The sequence below is a fragment of the Vitis vinifera genome, chromosome 5 (genome assembly GCF_030704535.1).
Source record: "Vitis vinifera cultivar Pinot Noir 40024 chromosome 5, ASM3070453v1".
Taxonomy (NCBI): domain Eukaryota; kingdom Viridiplantae; phylum Streptophyta; class Magnoliopsida; order Vitales; family Vitaceae; genus Vitis; species Vitis vinifera.
In genome coordinates this window covers 8074148-8092319 of record NC_081809.1, presented here as the reverse complement: position 1 = coordinate 8092319, position 18172 = coordinate 8074148, and the positions used below count along the sequence as shown (strand labels likewise).

The 18172-nt window shown below is 32.6% G+C and overlaps 2 protein-coding genes across 9 annotated transcripts in view; one reads left to right on the top strand and one right to left on the bottom strand.

Annotated features, from left to right (window-relative positions):
• Nucleotides 1-4599: 4599 nt before the first annotated feature.
• LOC100240794 (serine/threonine-protein phosphatase PP1 isozyme 3) lies at nucleotides 4600-10094 on the bottom strand. Of its 2 annotated transcripts, none has more exons than XM_002285103.5 (4): nucleotides 9510-10054; nucleotides 6594-7153; nucleotides 6277-6498; nucleotides 4600-5027 (listed from the first exon to the last, which is right to left on the bottom strand). In XM_002285103.5, exons 1-4 carry the CDS (start codon nucleotides 9682-9684, stop codon nucleotides 5004-5006), a joined length of 981 nt encoding a protein of 326 aa, XP_002285139.1. In that variant the 5' UTR covers nucleotides 9685-10054; the 3' UTR covers nucleotides 4600-5003. The 2 variants fall into 2 exon arrangements, with proteins under 2 accessions (XP_002285139.1, XP_059592887.1); XM_059736904.1 differs by lacking the exon at nucleotides 4600-5027 and adding an exon at nucleotides 5056-5325 and having other exon boundaries at nucleotides 9510-10094.
• A 6526-nt stretch (nucleotides 10095-16620) lies between these two features.
• The window catches only part of LOC100251064 (uncharacterized), a 46619-nt gene continuing 45067 nt past the window's right edge, over nucleotides 16621-18172 (top strand). For 2 of the 7 annotated variants that reach the window (XR_785791.3, XM_059736627.1), the window contains exon 1: nucleotides 16665-16994. Coding sequence is in view for 5 of the 7 variants with exons in the window: in XM_059736627.1 (XP_059592610.1) it covers nucleotides 16871-16994 (124 nt within the window). In the remaining 2 variants the exon portion in view is untranslated. Of the gene's footprint in view, nucleotides 16995-18172 lie in introns of all 7 variants that reach the window. The other 5 variants (XR_009465593.1, XM_010651780.3, XM_010651778.3 and 2 more) reach the window with 5 other exon arrangements.

Below are 18172 nucleotides of genomic sequence, written 5' to 3'. Positions count from 1 at the left end.
ACGCTTTTCCAAAAATTATGGAGTCATTTTTTTTAGGGTTTTATTTCTTGTTTTATTTTCCCTTCAAAAATAAAAATAAAATAAGTGGCGACTCCAACTTTTTTAAAATTAATTTTTCACAAATAAAAAGCGAGTCTCGCCGATCGAGTGGGGACGCACGTGAAAAAGGTGGGTCCACAAATTGGCTCCTCCAAGGATGAGTCTTTAGAGGATAGCCACGCCATGGGTGGGGGAGACGAGGTTCCAAGGGACCACAATGCTCCTAAAAAGGGATCAAGCAAGACGTCTAACGTCCGAGAAAGAAGGGATAAGGCGGAAAGGAGGGAGTTTACGCCTAAAATCAAATGCTTCCTGTGTGACGGTCCACATTGGGCACGGGATTATCCAAAGCGGAAGGCGCTCAGTGCCATGATTGAGGAGAGGGAGCAGGAGGACGAAGCACATATGGGCTCAATGCAGCTACTAGGTGCCCTCCAATTCAACCCGAAACCTAGTACGCCTGAGACCTCCTTATTAGCAGGGGTGCAAGTAAAGGAGGAAAAAGGAGAGCGAGCTGAGGTAGCCCGCACACACATGGAAGAGGTCACTAAGGGAAAGGTGAACTCAATGGGTAAGAGGAAGCAACACTCTAAGCATCGGAAACGCACGGGTCTGCATCCATCTGAAGCCTCACGGGAGAAGGAGGTGAAGAATATCCTGGCTGAACGAGTCACCAGGAGACAAGGGGTCCCTCCTGTGATAGAGTATCTAGTCCGATGGAAAGGACTACCTAAGAGGCAGGTAAGCTGGGAACATGCGGATGCCTTGAGAAAATTCTGGAAACACATCGAGAAGTTTCAGAATGAGGCAACGACGAGGACGTCGACGGCATCGGTGGGGGAGAGTGTCACAAGATGCTTCAAATGACCCTCCCCATGGCTTATATAGGAGGTGAGAAGCTTCTAGAGACCCTTGGAGACATCCACACTTAGCCACTAGTGGGAAGAGTGTGGAAGGTTCTAGAAATGCCTAGAGAAGTCCACACAACTCTACACTATGGTAGAAGGCATGAGAAGGGTCCAAAGCTTTCTAGAGAAATCTAGAAGTCTCTTGAATATTCTAGAATAGTGTAGGACATTCTAGAATATTCATGAATTGTAAGGAACCCTCCAAGGTTCTAGAGAGTTCCATTGGTGCCTATAAATAGGTGAGGGCCTCATTTGGCCAAGGCACCAAGCAAGTGAGCATCCAAGCACTTGTAAAGGCTTTCTTGAGATAATAAAGCTTCCATTCTTTAAGGAGTTACCTACTAAGCTCTTTAGCTTTCGAGTCGCGAGTGTCTTAGCCGAGCAAGCTAAGCATTGGGGGGATCAAGACTGACTTAGCAAGATCAAGCGTCTTGACTTGCCTAAGTGCCGCACGAGCTTAGTGAACGACTAAGTCCGTGACAATACGCCTTGTTTCCTCCACAACTTACACGCCTTTCCTTGGCTTCATTGTTGTGTAATTATCTGACAATAGGTTTCAATCCACAATGTGGGTAATTATAAAAATCATTGAGCTGTTGTTACAATTTCCTCTTCTCAGAATTCATAAATAGCTATAGGATATTATATTCTGTTTTCTTTCTGTCTTGAAATGGTAATGGGTACGTAAGGTAAGTTACCTCAAATGCTGGTTGATTTTGTGTTTTGGTCAGCTGAGATGTCTGTGAGGCTGAGCTGATTACCATAATATTTAATGTTATTTTGTCTCTCGGATATTCCGATTTGATTCCATTTGAATGTCTATTGGTCAGCTGAGATGTCTGTGAGGCTGAGCTGATTACCATAATATTTAATGTTATTTTGTCTCTCGGATATTCCGATTTGATTCCATTTGAATGTCTATCCATCTTACTTATAAACATCTCCTTTGTTTCTGGTGTACCGAATCCACACAAGTTGACCTATTTTATGATTATTAATTAATTTGATCTGCAATCCAGTGGATATGCGACTGCGCTGTATCCGGCAACTAAAACCCAAATGACACTACACTTTTGCTTGCATTCCAAAAAGTCAACCGCGTCACCTACCATAAACTCCAACCTTTCTCCACTCCAATGGCCAGTCAAAATCCTCAATTTGACGATGATGAGAGGGTTAGCCATTCGAAAGGCGCATATGAAACCAACCCGGGTGCTCAAATGGTATAACATTTCTGTCTGACGACACTACTCGGTCATGGCGTACTTCAAAGCAATCAAACCGCTGGCAAATTGCCAAATTCTCTCTTATAAAACTATTTGACTTTTAGATTTAGACGTGGGGATCAACGTCTCTTTTAATTTAAGACATTTGATTACAGTTCATATCAATTTAAAAAAAAAAAAATTCCGTTGGTATTTTTCAACTTATTTCTCTGATGGATCCGATGGCATGGAATATACTTTTTATACAAAATTAAAAATATTTTTTTGCTGTACTGTATTTGCTTGAAAAAGTAAATTGTAATCTTTACACTAAAAAAGTCTGCTGCTGCATTGCAAATTGCAGGGATGACACTATGAGAAGGGTCGGTTCGATGCAATGGTTTCAGAAGTTTGGGTGTATCAATTAAAGAATCTCAACGAAATGCAGAAATAAAATACACAATACCAAAGTTGAAACTATAAAACACGAAAAATCTGATAATGGGTATGAACTGATGCCATAGGATGTGAAAAGGCGTTACTCAGACAAAGGGCAAGTGAGAAGAAAGGTTATAAAAAGGGATATATGAATTATGAAGTGACGAAGTTGGTCAATGTCGTGTGGGCGTTGTGATCACGCGAGAAAGCTTGTAACACAAAATGACAGGCCAACCAGCTCCAATTCATACACTTTCTGGGTTGTGCTTTGAAAAGCAAGGCCTCTTCCTAGATATCACACAATCTACTTGAAGCCGTCTCCTCTCACTAACCATTGCATTTTTAGTAGTTATAATTATTATCGTCTTTTGATGTAAAGACAATTGGAAATATGTGGAATCCTCCACCGCCACCATACAAGAAGTATTGAACTAAGGTTCAGAGGGGGCGAAGTTTTCAAAAATAATAATTGGTTGGCAATTGGCAGTATTCACAGCCGACAAGGTTGCAAATTGGGACCACGAAATTTAGTATTTGAACCAAGAAGACTTCATCAACTGATTACATGTATGGTGTAATGCACACCATCACTGTTGTCACTAGTTCGATCATCTAGTTGAGTCTGGTCTATTTCATAAAAAAAGATGCACAACCAACTTGCTGGACTTGTCCTCCATTGGAGAAACACGAGCTCTTCCTCCAAGACTTGGGACTAAATTCTTGCCAGCTCCACTAGAAGAGAATCATGCAGATGAAGAAGATGAGAAGCAGGGATTCTGATTTGACTTACATCCGCAAGACCTGGAAGCAACATCATTTTTTCATAAATCATTATCAGGTTAGTAACTAGCCACTCATTCCATCAAATCAATTTAATGGCTCCATACGATTTAATGACTTAATTTTGATAAAATCACTTAATAATAAATATCTCAATTTAAAATTAAAAATAATTTTAAATATTAAATAAAAATAAATTAACTTATTTTTAATTTTAAAAACGTTTTACCTCATTTAACCATATTTAAAAAATATAAATATTAATTTAAATTAATAAAAATAAATATGTCAATTTGATGATATAAAATAAAAAATTTAAGTTAATATTATCAAATAACTTCAATATTTGAAGTAAAAAATAAATAAATAACTTAAAAGAAAATTTTAATTTAAAATCAACTTAATTCATTAATTAATAATTATTAAGTTTATCCAAAACCCACTTACACTAACTTCCTAACACTTAACCATGTTTGGTTCTGCAGCAAGACTGTAACTCAACTTGATTTGTTCAAACTTTGAATATTTGGTAGCACTCTAGTCATGACAGTTATACAACTTACTTTTGATTTGCACTGAAAGGGATTCTCACTGAAACAGTGACGAGTACCATTAAACTGATAGGCCAACTTTGTGTATCAAGGGGACACAAAAGGTCACCAATAATGACATATTATCCACTCTATGTTTACTTCTCAACAACCCATTGCCAATAATAGAGAAAATTACATTGAAGTTCACACTACTGTTTCCCATTTACACCAGCTTTTATTGTTGTTATTGGGTGTTTTTTTTCTTTTTTCTTTTTTAATATAGGTCATTCTCCACCAGCAGTCTTGTATGCTAGTTCAGCTACTCCACAAAAGAAACTTATTTGTGGCTAAAGACCAATAAGCACACAATTTCAATTTTTGTGCGTCACTCCTGGTAAGCATTACCAGGCGTTGTTTCATAATGGCTGTATTGATTGCTTCATCCATGTGTTCTATGAACCAAATTGTAAATCTGATTGCAACACATCATAGTAGCGTGTGCCACGGCCTTTGATTTCAATGTCCACACATGAAATCAGAAATGTGTACCAGTTACCAGCCAGTTCTTGAAGGATTTATACAATTGCCAAAACAATAATAACCGATAAAAATGATTTAACTTTCGAAGCTTTAAGGATATCTCATTTCAAAGAAGGGTTAGAAGAACGTAATACTCATTTAGAAGCACAATGGACAGAGCCCAAATGCAAGATTAAATTCCACGATTTGAAACTTTCCAAGGGATCCCCATTAGAGTTTCATGTTTTGGTCATAATATAAGGAGAACAGGTGGGATAGAATCATAGAAGCAAGAGAAGGGAGACAAGGGAACAAGAAAGGGGTAAAGAAACACGAATCCATTGTTGTAGCAACTAGTATTATACATGAGAAGAGTGAGACAGATAAATTACAGCCTTCCAAACTTCTGTGCATGGTGGCTGAAAATCATCTGCACTCTTTGCCTACAAGGATCCCCAATTTTTACACTTACTCATAATGAAATGAACAGAAACCCCAATTTCTTGAACAGTCACTTTGGCTATGTTATTACCATCACCTCTGATCCAGGACAGCTCTCTCCTTCAAAAAGACCACATCTTTCATACTTTTGCACCAAGGATAGACTGGAAGGGAAAACAAAAATTGTCGTGCTTAAAGAAATATCAAAATAAGTTAAAAGCAAACTGTAAAGGGTGATGCAATCTATTTGAGTTAAAGTTCTGCCAAATACCAGCTAAAAAGCCATGAGGAATAGAGATAAACAAGGACATCTCCAGAAAAGAGATACCCACTCTTGAGTATCAAACACCCATCCTTAAAGAAGAGCAAGTGCAAACAGAAACAAAACAAAGTTGCTAACATTATTCACATTGGACAGCTTGACAGGAGAAGCTTCCCCTTGGCAAAGAAGAATGATAAAACCTGGGACAGGACAACAGCACAGTAATCCATCAATTTTATAACTCAGGCAAGAAGCTTCTCTGACAAAGGACTATGACAAAGACAATGATGACCTGTCTATGAGAAAGCTTGAGCCACATTATGTAGACATTTCAAAATGTGTGAAGCACCTTAGTCAAACAGAGCACGGTGTGAATGATGAGGTAAGGATATCTGTCAAACATGCCACCTCTCACACAAATAGACCCAATAGGCATGTAAGAAAAGGGCGAGGGACACATCATTTGTTCACTAGAAGCTCCTTAGGCATTGACACAATGACACGAGATCTTAACCCAGTATAAAAAAAAAAATATATATATATATATATATATATTTAGAAACCTTGCCTGTTCAGTTCCGTTCCTATACCTTAAGAGTAGGAATTAGGATCCAACACGAAAAGACACTTGCAGCCAGTATACCCTGAATCCTAACATCTATATGAGCATGAGTTGTAATTTGCAAAAAATGTCATCAATACCCAAGATCATAGGATATCAATATATGACATCCTTTGGTAAGAATGGCAATAGAATATGGTTGGATGGTTAAGGATAACATGAGGAAATATGCTCTAATTATCCATTGTAGTATGACATTTTATTATTTCTCATGGTGACATTGACCTGTTATTTCATGTTGCTCTCCTTCATTTTGATTTTCATCAATGGCTGGTAGGTCTTTTTCATTAATTCATACTGCAACTATTAACAAATTTTGAGCGTGTCCATTCTTTAGCTCTAACTCTAAGCACTTTCCATTCTTATGTTTCCAACAAATCCAGCATCCACTTAAGATTCATTAAAATGTACATGCCTCCCTGTTTACTGTGAATTGCAGATAAATAGAAAAAATTTCACATTTCTTAGTATAATGATATAATCACTAGATTAAATCTTCTCTGTATTTGAAGTGAAATGATGAATGTACCTTGAGTCTTGCAGGACAGCTGCCAGGCTTAGCTGTAGTAGTGCTTCCAAAGCTAAATTTTTTATTCTTTTCTGCAGGTTTTAATACTTGGAAAGAACACATGAGAGTGTCATCCACACTCATCATGGCACCCGCATTATCAAACTCACCACAGTAATTAGGTGCTGAAAATATGGTTACAAGTTGTCTATTAGCAAAAAACTCGTATCCATCTTCCACAACCTGCACAACAAGGAAATATGTAGTAAGAGAAAAATGCCTGAGAGGTTTAAAGGTGACCAAAAAAAAAATGCAAAAAGCTAAAACAGAGCTGAAACCTGGTGGGCACGACAAATAAGGTCCAGATCATGCTTCTGAAGAAGCTCTGTCACCTTATCAGGGCCAAAGACATAAGAAACGCCTCTATCATTCATCCCCCAACCTCGAACATCATTACTAGGATCAGACCAGAGAAGATCGCATAGCAAACCAGCATCTGGAACATCAGTAGGCCGCTGCAAATTCCTTATTTGATCTAAACTCCGCAGATCAGGGGAAAGCCCACCATGCATGCAGAGTATCTTTTCATCAATGAGAGCAGCCACAGGTAGGCAATTGAAACAATCTGTGAACACTTTCCACAATCTGACATTGAATCTTCTCTTACACTCGTCATAAAATCCATAGATACGGTTTATAGAAGCACATTCATGGTTGCCCCTCAATAGGAAAAAGTTCTCAGGGTATCTTATTTTATATGCAAGCAGAAGGCATATAGTTTCCAGGCTTTGCTTTCCTCGATCTACATAGTCCCCTAAGAACAAGTAATTGGATTCAGGCGGCAGTCCACCATAGTCAAAAAGCCTTAGAAGATCCGAATACTGACCATGAATGTCCCCTGGGAGATACAAAGAATGTTAGAATATGTTCAAGAACAATGTGTTTCAAACTCTAGTTAGGAAGACAAAAGGGGCAAAAACCCTTAAAAAATGAATTTATTTAGATAAATGGATCGTCCCAAAGAAATTCAAACATTGCGTTTCCCTAAACAGTATTAAATGCACATCGATTGCTACACTCTAGAAAATATAATATTTCCCTTTGGAGAATTCCAAACCTTACAGTTCAACAAGCTATGCAAATTCACATTAAGCGCTGCATCCTCTGGACAGAGAATCAAAAAATTTAATTTTTTCAAGGGTTAAGTGAAGCTTCCAGCTGCAGACTCTAGAAAATTGGAGTCAGCATCATCCAAGAGATTGATCAGCACAACAACATGCATTTGAAAGCAGATCGCCAAAGTAGTGAAAAGTTCATTTCTCTGACAGGTTGTAACAAGTGGAGATGGGGCAAAGAAGAATAGGTGCTGTAAATATATTTGGTATGAATGATCTTTTATATTTTATTAGATAATAAATCCTACTGCAATATGGTTCATCAATGAGGAAAATGTGAAGCACCCAGGTTGATGCATGCAGAGATGTAGCATAAACTCATAAGGTTGAGCCCCAAAGCAGACCCAGATGCAATATTCCTAATGCTTAGAGAAAACCAACAATTTGTCTCAATACATCAAGCCACCATCGATAAGAGCTGCTGAGAATCATTAACTACATAAGTTAAAATGCAAACTAGCATCCAAATTGTAGAACACTATCTAAGAAGAGTCAATCTTTGACACCTATAGACAATAAATCTTTGGCTTAGTCAAGTGGAATAAAACACTTGGTAGTTCATCCTGCCTCTGAAAAGTGCCATTGAAGGATTCTCAGAATAAACAGCATCCAATCTTGAAGCTAAGTGAATCCATACAAATCTATATTTTTTCTGTTTTCTCCATACATTGTTGGTTGCTTTTTTTCTTTTTATTTTGTTGTTTGTTTAATCTTTCCCACAAGCATGCTTTTCACGTAATTCCTTTTAATAGTTACAGAGAAAGAGGGAGGCTCTATTCCACACTTTCAAAGGAATCAAGTAAGGTATGGCAATTATCATAAGCACCTACATACCATTGATCGTTAACATTTCTAAGGCCAGGGACAAACCAAATAATTTTCACTCCATGAGCACCAAAAGTAGATAGAAATTTTTTTTCTACAAATATGCAGATCAAAGAATTATAATCTAAGTACAACCATCAAAACTACTCCCATGCATTTTTGTTTGAAATAATAATAGATATGCCCCCTGTCTCTATGCAGTTGTGCCTTTTAAAAGGAAGGTGACTTCATCAACATAATAACACATTTCTGTCCACTTGGAATTTATGCATAGCCAATTTTCAAACAAAAATAAGTTGAATTAGTGAATAATAGGGCAGTTTTAGCAGTGGAAGTCACGCAAGAGGAAATATTGTTAGAATAACATCACAACTCATTCTAATGTGAAGCAAACCTCATTATAATGACAGATTTCTAGATTAAACCCTTGGTGTCTACCTATAAAATTTCAGAAGCAATTTATCATTGATACAAACAAATTTTTATGGCTGAAATAAGTCAAAAACCAGCATATTTTTGGAAGATGCAGTCTGACACAACAAAGAAGAAGATTTCCTAACCCCAAATTTTCAAAATCAAAACAATGAATTTGAAAATTAGCAATTAAGACTGAAACCGCTGATAAATTTCAAGAAATGTACATCATTTTAATTATGTTATTGAAGTTGTAGCATCAAGCTAATACACCACACGAGTTGTAAGGTAATCTGACATGTATAATAGGAATTCGAAGGTCAAACTCGAGAACTGATCAGGATATATTATCTGTCAAAAATAGACCATATACCCATTGCAAAACTAAGACAGTTTAAGAGAAAACTCAATTTTAATCAGTATGCTTAACAAATTATATTATGAACAATTCAGACAGAATATACCTTCAGAAGATGCAATTCGACCCACACCCTTAACAAGAAATGGGCAAGATACCCTTCACGTTTAGCAGATTAACCCAAACATCTCATGAACCCTTTGCAATTTTACCACCAAACTCAAAGTTTGAACACAATAAACTAGAGAAAATGCCATCTAAACCTCACCAAAAAGAAATTTCCCGAGTCAAACTCAGGAATTGAAGAAAACCCACTTCAAAACAATACACTTACACAACCAATTTCCTCAAGGCAAATTGAGGAATTGAAGAAGACCCGCTTCAAAACAATACCCATAAAAAAAAAAAAAAAGCAAAGATGAAATTCATATAAATACAACCATAGTCATTCTTTAAAAATAAATAAATAAGAAAAGGAGTACCGCAGATCTTGACGGGGGCTTGGAGCTCCAATAGATTGGGCTGTCTCAGGAAAATATCCTTGGAAGCAACACAAAGCTGCCTGATCTCGGCCTCAGAAAGCTGCACTTGCTTCCCTGGCCTGGCTTTGACGGCAAGTAACCTTTCGATAATATCGTCAAGAACGGCAGGTTCCATAACTGGGTGTGGAAATTAGCAGCAAATTGGATTCCAAAATTGAAGAAGCAGAAGAGGGGATGAAAGAGGGTGGTCCTGGATATTGTCCGGGGTTTGGAGTGTGAATATTAGCATGGCTCAAAGAAGGAGAGATAGAGGGAAAGAAAGGAGGGGTCGGTGGTGGAAAAAGCTTTGAGAAACATTCCTGGCTTTGAAGAGAGCTGAATAGGAAAAGCAAAGAATAGGGAGAGAGAAGGGAAGAAAGAGGGAAAGAGAGAGATTCTTTTATAGAGAGAAGAAACAGAAAGAGCTCAGTCAGAGTGTGGGTGGGGTTCTGTGGTGCGTAGTACGCACACCCTCAATATAATGCGGCCGTCTATGACTCCTCTTTCACATGTTGAAACCGAGGTGCGATCGCCCTCCTGTTCCCGGTTCCACCCGCCCAACCAATCGGCAATCACCTCTTTTTCCCTTTTTTTTTTTTTTTTAATTACAAAAATATAATCATATTTTACAGGTGAAAAACCTTTCTTTCCTTGATGGTGTGTTTGGTTAACGAAATATTTATTTTTTTATAAAAATAAATAAAATTAGTTTAAAATATATACTTAATTTAATAATTTTAAATTTATTTTTTATTTCTTTTTTTCTATTTTGCAAGGTATTCACTCTTATATTTTGTCTTCACTCTTATATTTTTTTTAAATGAAACATAACATTCATTTTCTTATTAAATCGAATTTAAATTATAAAAATATCTCTTTCCTTTTATTTCCCTTTTAATTAGAATATATAATTATAAAATAATAATAATAAAATATAAAAAAATCTATTATTCAAATTCTATTACACACTTTACAAATAATATATAAAAATAATTTATTGATTTAAATCTACTTTTTATTTTTTTTGTCCATTCTTATTTTTTTCTTACATTTTCTTTGATACTTTCAAAACAGAACATAACAAAAAGATAATAATAATAATAAAATGGGATGAAGTCGAGGAATCGAAATTTTCTTATAAATAAAATAAAATATTTTAGCCATTGAGTGTGAAGCTTTGAGATACTCATGGGAATGGTGAAATGGAATCTTTCTTCTTGCATCTTATTAAATTATCATAGCCGCATTGACTATATATTAAAATTACTAATATTGTGTCACGGGGTACCAAATGGGTGAGAAGACGATAAGCCCAAATATGAGTTTGGGCCCATCTCAATTTGAACTTAAAATACTTGGGCCTCGGAATATTATTCTCAAAACCTTGCATTTTAAGGTTGCCGTTTGATTCCTTGAAGCTTTCATTTTCTATTTTTATTTTTTAAAAGCAGTTTTTATTTTCTATGTTTTTTTTTTCTTAACGTTTGGTTTAAATAACGAAAATTGGTGAACTTTATTTGGTACTGATTTTTTTTTTATATGAGAAATAATGAATATTTTTTTTATTTTTCTTTTCTTTATTAGTTATTTTAATAGTATAATTGAAAAATATATTATAGCTATAATTAACCAAGGAATTGACCAATTATATTCTTTTTTACATGGATTAATGAAATAACTAAATTATATTAATAAATGAATTGATTAATTAGGCATATTTTGATCTTAATATAAAAATATAATATTTTATTAGTAAAAAAAAGACAAAAAAAAGAACGTAATATTATTGTAAACATTCATATTCTTTTTATTTGTTTTAAATTGTTTTATTTATTTTTGTATTTTTACTTCTTAGAAAATTGTCTCCACTTTTCTTAAAATAACTCTAAAAATATCAAATTCATGTTTTCAATTTTTGCATAACCTTATTTAGGAACACCTTTCAAAAAAAATTTGAAGCATGACATTTAAGAATAGTTTTTAAATCGTTTTTAATGTTTTATAAAACAAAACTCTGTTAAAAAATATGAAATGTCTTTAACCTATTTTTTATATTTTAAAAATTTTATTAAAAGTTATTTATATATGTATTAATTTATTTTCAATTATTCTCCATTTTAGCGATCTCATTACGTCTACTTTTAAAAACAAAACCTTCTTGAAAAATCAAATAGCAAAAAATTGGATAATGTCAACGTCTTATCTTGTCATTATATGTAAATTGAAACTTTGAATGAGATTAGTGTCACGTTTTAAAAATGTTGTTGGACTACAAGGCCATTAGCCAACAACTTCATCACAACTCAAAAGAGGTTGGACTACTTTCCCCTTTTCATCTGTGTTGATTTTTAAGCGAAACTAAAAGTCATTTTACCATAGCTTTCACTCCGACTTATATTTGATATTTTTAGGCTTTGTTTGGATACTGTTTTCAATAACTATTTTTTGTTCTTAAAAACAAAAAATTTGTTTGTAGAAAGATGTGTGTTTTTGTTTTTTTTGTTTTTCGTGTTCTCAAAAACCATTTTTTTTAGAATAATAAAAATATGTTTTCATTATTTTTTTACTATTCAAATAATAGATTATTTTTCATATTTTTCCCTTATTCTTTTTATATTTTCCCAACTGTTTTTTATATTTCCATAAAAGTGAGCCCTACCCAACCACCACACCCCCACCCACAAACTCTTTCTTCTTCCTTAAATTATTGAAATTAATATATTTACATATAGTTACAAAGTCATCATTTGTTTAAAAAAATTATAACTAATGTAAAATTTTCAAAATGAAATAATTTTTTTAATTTAAAGGAATTATGCATATGAAATTTATTTATATATTTATAATATAAAGTTAATTAAAAAAAACACTTTATTGATTAAAAAAAATTAACTTTCAAATATGTTTTTTTTTTTTACTTATTCTAAAAAACTTTCAAATATAAATGTATTATTCTCAATTTATTTCATTTTCATTCTTATTTTTACTATTACTAAATATTTTAAATTAATCTAAATATAAGAATTAAAATCACTAAATTCTTTTATTTAAAAAATTAAAAATAAAAACAAAATATTCATTTTCATCCCCTATTTCATCTTTTTTCATCTATCACACATGTCATGCCCATAGATGCTACTACCTAAAATATTCCAAAGTTCTAATCATACTCAAAAAGAGACCCATTGTGGATGTACCATGTAACAGATGCTTGGTTGAGAGACAGACACAGCCAATCGTTTCACAATGCGACCACAATCAATCAATTTTTTCATAACTTTGTTCTGTGTCAGCTTTTTTAGGGTGTGGAATAAAGTGTTCCCAAGAATATGCAAGGGAAAAATTAAAAAAGGGAGATGCTTTTGAATTTTAATCACGGCCACTTTTTTTTTTTTTTGTACATTTGGGCCAGTGCCTTTCATCCGATCTTGGGTGATGATTTAATATGTCACACTCAAATTAAATATATGCCTTCCCATCCGAATTTGATATCCTTTTGGCAGAATAAATTCCAAAACAATCATATTGGATGCAAATAAGATTTGTCAACTTCCCCAAATAAGAAAAAGAGAAGAGCATCTGATCAATCGAGAGGCCCAAACCATTCCCAAATCTTTCTTGGAGTATGTGGCCTTGTGTGGTTTAAAGTATTAAAAAGGGTAATATTCTTTCTTCCTAGAAATATAAACCATTTGAAATTATATTTTTTTTATTTCTATTATGAAAAAAAAGGTGAAATATCATTTAGTAATTGTTATTAAAATAGTTTTTCATATTTGAAAACATGTTAAACAATTTGTCACAAAAAATATTTTTTTTGAAAATTGGATATTTTCTTATAACATATTTTATTTATTTTCATTTTTTGGGGGGTTAACTTAAAAAATAATTATATAAATATAGACAATGATTAAAAATAAAACATTATAAATAAAGCTTAATTTTAAAAATATTTGGAAACATAAAAAATGAGTTTTTTTCTAAGAGTTTGTTTGGTTATGTGATTTAAAAACAATTTTAATTTTAAAAATAGAAAACTATTTTTAAAATTTTCTAATATTGTTTGGTCTTTGTTCTCGAAAAATAATTTTTAAAAATAAAATGAAATATAAAACAATTTTTAGAAGATAAATGGAAATTGTTTTCACTAGTTTTTAAAAACAAAAGAAAAATATAAACTTATTTGACCATATTTTTTTAAATTTGTTTTTAAAAACTGTTTTTAAGTTAAAGAATAACAACCAGTTTTTAAAAACAAGTTTTACAAAAAACATGGTCAAATGGGTCCAATTTTCAAGCAAAACTTTCATTTTAAAAAACATCATAGAATCGTTCTCAAAAATTACTTTTTGAGAACTATTATAAAAAAAAAAAACATTTCTTAAACAATTTCGTTTTCTTTCTTCTTTTTTGTGATCAAATCAAGTTTAGGTTTTTTTTTATGTTTTAATTATTAAGAAAAAACATGTAACATTTTATTGAATATAAAATATCATTAATACCATCCATTGGCATATTAATTATAACAAGAGAAGTTTTTTTTTTTTTTTTAACATGTAGTAAGACTATTATATAATAAACAAACAAATATAATCATCGACCATTAAAATGTCTTATATTTCTATCTCTTACTTTAAATGGTATATATTCTTTCACACATTCCACTTTTTCACAAATCTTTCTTTTCCTTCTATCATACTATTTCTTATATCTTTGCCAACTCACACTAGCGGAGTCAGATATGGCCTAAGGGGTGGATTCGAACATAAGATTGATAATGTTCTCCTAACAATGACAAGTTTTGACCATTGGGTTAAGACCCATGTATGCATTAAAAGGCTCGTTGGGTTAAGACCATTGGGCTAAGGCCCATGTACTAAGATTATTATATAATAAGCAAACAAATATAATCTCCAAGTATTAAAATATGTTTTATGTTTCTATCTCTTACTTTAAATGGTATATATTCTTTCACACATTTCACTTTTTCACAAATATTTCTTTTCCTTTTATCATACTCTTTTTTATATCTTTGTCTACTCACACTGGCGGAGCCAGGTAGGGTCTAGGGGGCGGTATCTCTTACTTTAAATGGTATATATTCTTTCACACATTCCACTTTTTCACAAATCTCTCTTTTCTTTTTATCATACTCTTTTTTATATCTTTGTCTATTTACATTGGTGGAGCCAGGTAGGGTCTAGGGGGCGGATTCGAACATAAGATTGATAATGCCCCCCTAACAATGACAAGTCGTGACTATTGGGCTAAAACCAATATATGCATTAAAAGTTGCCCCCCTCAAATCAAATTGCTGGCTCCACTATGTGTGTGTGTGTGTGTGTGTGTGTGAGTGATATGATAACCAATTAGGCATCTAGTAATTTTCACCTTTCAAAATTTAATAAGTAGAAAGAAGCCTTGGTTTCATATAATAAAATATATGCTTCAAATATCATTTTTTTAGAAGAGAACAATTGACTTTAGTTTTGATCAAAATTGCTTTATAATTATCTCATATGCTTCAAATGTTTCATGCCATCTTTATACTTTAACTTTGAATATTCTCTAGAAGCATAGACCTAGTTTTTAAAGAATTTTCTAACTTTTAACAAATACTTTAACCTTACATTCTCTATACTTTTTACCTATGACTCTAGATATCCCTTATTAAGGCGAAATGATTAAACAATAAAAAAAAAAAAATGGGAAGAGACAAAAGACTTTTCAAAAGGTAGAATTCTTATATATTACAACTTTTTCTAAACTTAAGAGTTTTTTAATTCATGGATATTACAATTTTTTTAGAACTTAACAATGGATATTACAATTTTTTTTTTCAAACTTAAAAGCGTTTTAATTCCACAAACTTCAAACTACTTCAACCCCACATATTTTAGACTCTTTTAATTCTATTTTAGATCATCTATAAAAGGACTCTCATTCATACTTCAATGCTGAGTTCAAATCAAAGTTAGATGGAGAGAGTTGAATAGTAATGTAAACACTAGTGCTTAGTTGAGTTCTTTGGAATTATTACATCTTTTTTGTTATGTATCCTATTACTAAAAATTATTTTAGAACCCATTTTTTATTTATTTATATCAAATTATTATCTAATCCTCAATAAAAATATTCACCATAAAAGCATTGTCAATAAAAATACTAGTAGTTATATCTATATATCTATATATATATATATATATATATAGATAATATACTATTTTTGTATATTTAACAACACAATATAATTTTTTTTAATTTATAAATTTTAAATATTTTAATCATGAATATTACTAATTAAGAAATAAAAATTACTTATTATAAAATGATTTTTAAATAATATTAAATATATGAGAAATTTCATATTTTTTAATCATAAATACTAAGGCATGATTTAATTTTCATTTTAAACAAATTATTGAACATTAAAATTAAAAAATAATATGTTTTTTTTTTCATAAATTAAATATAAATATGATATGACATATACCACTGGATAAAATAATGGTAATATATATATGCAATATATTATATCTCAATAAATTTTAGGTCAATGGCTAATGCTAACATACACCTTATAAAATACTCCACTCATAGAATTCCTTCTTCTTATTTTTTTTTTCAACATGGAAGAAGGAATGATAAGAATTAAACATTTACCTAACTTTAAACCAAAATTTCATACTTTAATAGATAGAAGGCCTCAAATGATTTGACCAAAAAAAAAAAAACATAGTAAAATAAATTTATAATAGATTATAGTACCGTATGATTATATTTGGAATAATTGGAAATAAAAAGAAGTTATTTAATTAAAATTGTCATTAGAAACCTAAATTTGAAAGTTTAACCCTTTATTATTTTTTGACTTTATTTTGATAAAAATGTCTTTATTATTTTCTTGTAAAAACAACAATTTATTTTAAAACATATTGTAAATATTTGAAATAATAAAATATATTTATGTCAAAAATGGGTACTTTTTAAATAAATATATGAGAATGGATAATTGATAAATATGAGAAATATTTATATTTCATCCCTTTTAATAAATTATTTTAACAAAAAATTAATATCATTTCCATTTATTTATTAATGTGTTTGGATTGTTTTAATCTGATTGCTATAGAAATCAAATCCTATTTTTATTGGATTTTGATTCGTTTCTTCTAGAGTGATTCATTTAATCCCATTTCCATTAATATTTTTTAGGTGCCAAATGCAACCTAAGGCTCAAGGAACGGGGGTGTTCCATAGATGTGTTGTGCAAAGTACCAGGAGGCCAATCTGCCAGCAATCAGAATTTGTGAAGAGGGCAAATGGGAAGTCGCAGTAAGGGCAACTACACAAACCCATGTCTCACGTTGCATCAACCATGGGCTTCATTGTTGGTTTATGGTATTAAGCGCGTCGAAGGACGATCGTGGCCTGCTCCTCTCAGAGGTAATTTCGGCAACGCCCCATGTTTGGTTGTCCCACATCATTCTCAATTCATCCTGAAAATTCAAGAATTTGAGTCTTCAACCTGTTGGTGACTCTTGAATATGCAAAGACCCTTTAATTCAAAACAGAGTTTAATAGTGATCAGGCGTACAATAACCTCTTTTTTTAGACTTCAAAGAAAGCTCTAAGCTAATTATTTGCGTAAGGGCAAGATAGGAGAGGAAAGGCATATTGGTGATCTGGGTATGGTTTTTGGGAGAGTGGGCGTTGTGTAAAGTGGAATTGTTAATTGGGATTCAAGTGGCGTAACAAAAACAACTGGGGCAAAGGTTTTGTTGACTTGAGAATTGCGTTGGACTGCAGTGTGTCCACTCTGATTGCAGAAATGTTGATAGAAAAGGAGAAGGATATGCTATTAGCTGTTCAAAATAGTGTCTAAAGTTATGCTGTAATTACTGGCTATTCTGCTGCTTTGGTTGGGTCGCTATTGAGTTTGAAGGAGAGCTATTGGTTCAGGTTACTTCACATTTTCATGATCTATTGTAGCCCTTGAAATCTCTCACCTATCATAGGCTACTGGCATAAGTTTTGGTCATTAGAAGCTGTTTTTCTGTGAATATGTTTGCAAATATGCCCTAAGCTAGTTCTAAGTTTTTAGCAGTCCTGTTAGGCCATATTGATTGCTCATGCTGATTTCTGTGTTTCTAGACTCACTGTAGTTTGTTTCCATAGTTCATATTCTTGATTTTCGGATATGATAACACCTAGGAAACTCAGTTTTGAAAATGCAACCACCACCCCACCAGCAAATTTATAGGATTTGATACTAGGAGATTTGCATGGGTTTTAGCTCCTAAGGACCAAGGACAGTGGCAGAGCCAAGAATTCATTCTAGGGCAGGTGAGGTGGGAGGTGGAAAAGAATGAGATTTATTTCAGTGGAGGAAAAATTTAATACAACTGCATTGTTTAGTTGGGTGGCAAGCAAATTTGGCTCTTGCGGATCAATCAAACCATGATCTTTTTGGTGTTTTGTTTTGATTTTTCAGGTGAGGGCATGAACCCCTTGAGCCAAAGAAGCCATGAAAGTTCCACTATTTCATTTTCTACTAGATATTGTGAGTGTTCTTGAGAAGATAGGAAAAATATGCATAATTCTTTATTTGAGTTTAAAGCAAT

What these genes read in the sequence shown, in the direction of transcription:
- LOC100240794 (XM_059736904.1), bottom strand. Translation starts at nt 9,684, where the DNA reads ATGGAACCTGCCGTTCTTGACGATATTATCGAAAGGTTACTTGCCGTC. An exon ending in AGCCCCCGTCAAGATCTGCG is followed by an intron (nt 7,154 to 9,509) that starts GTACTCCTTTTC and finishes TGTATCTCCCAG; the next exon opens with GGGACATTCATGGTCAGTAT. An exon ending in GCTGTCCTGCAAGACTCAAG is followed by an intron (nt 5,326 to 6,276) that starts GTACATTCATCA and finishes GTCCTGTCCCAG; the next exon opens with GTTTTATCATTCTTCTTTGC.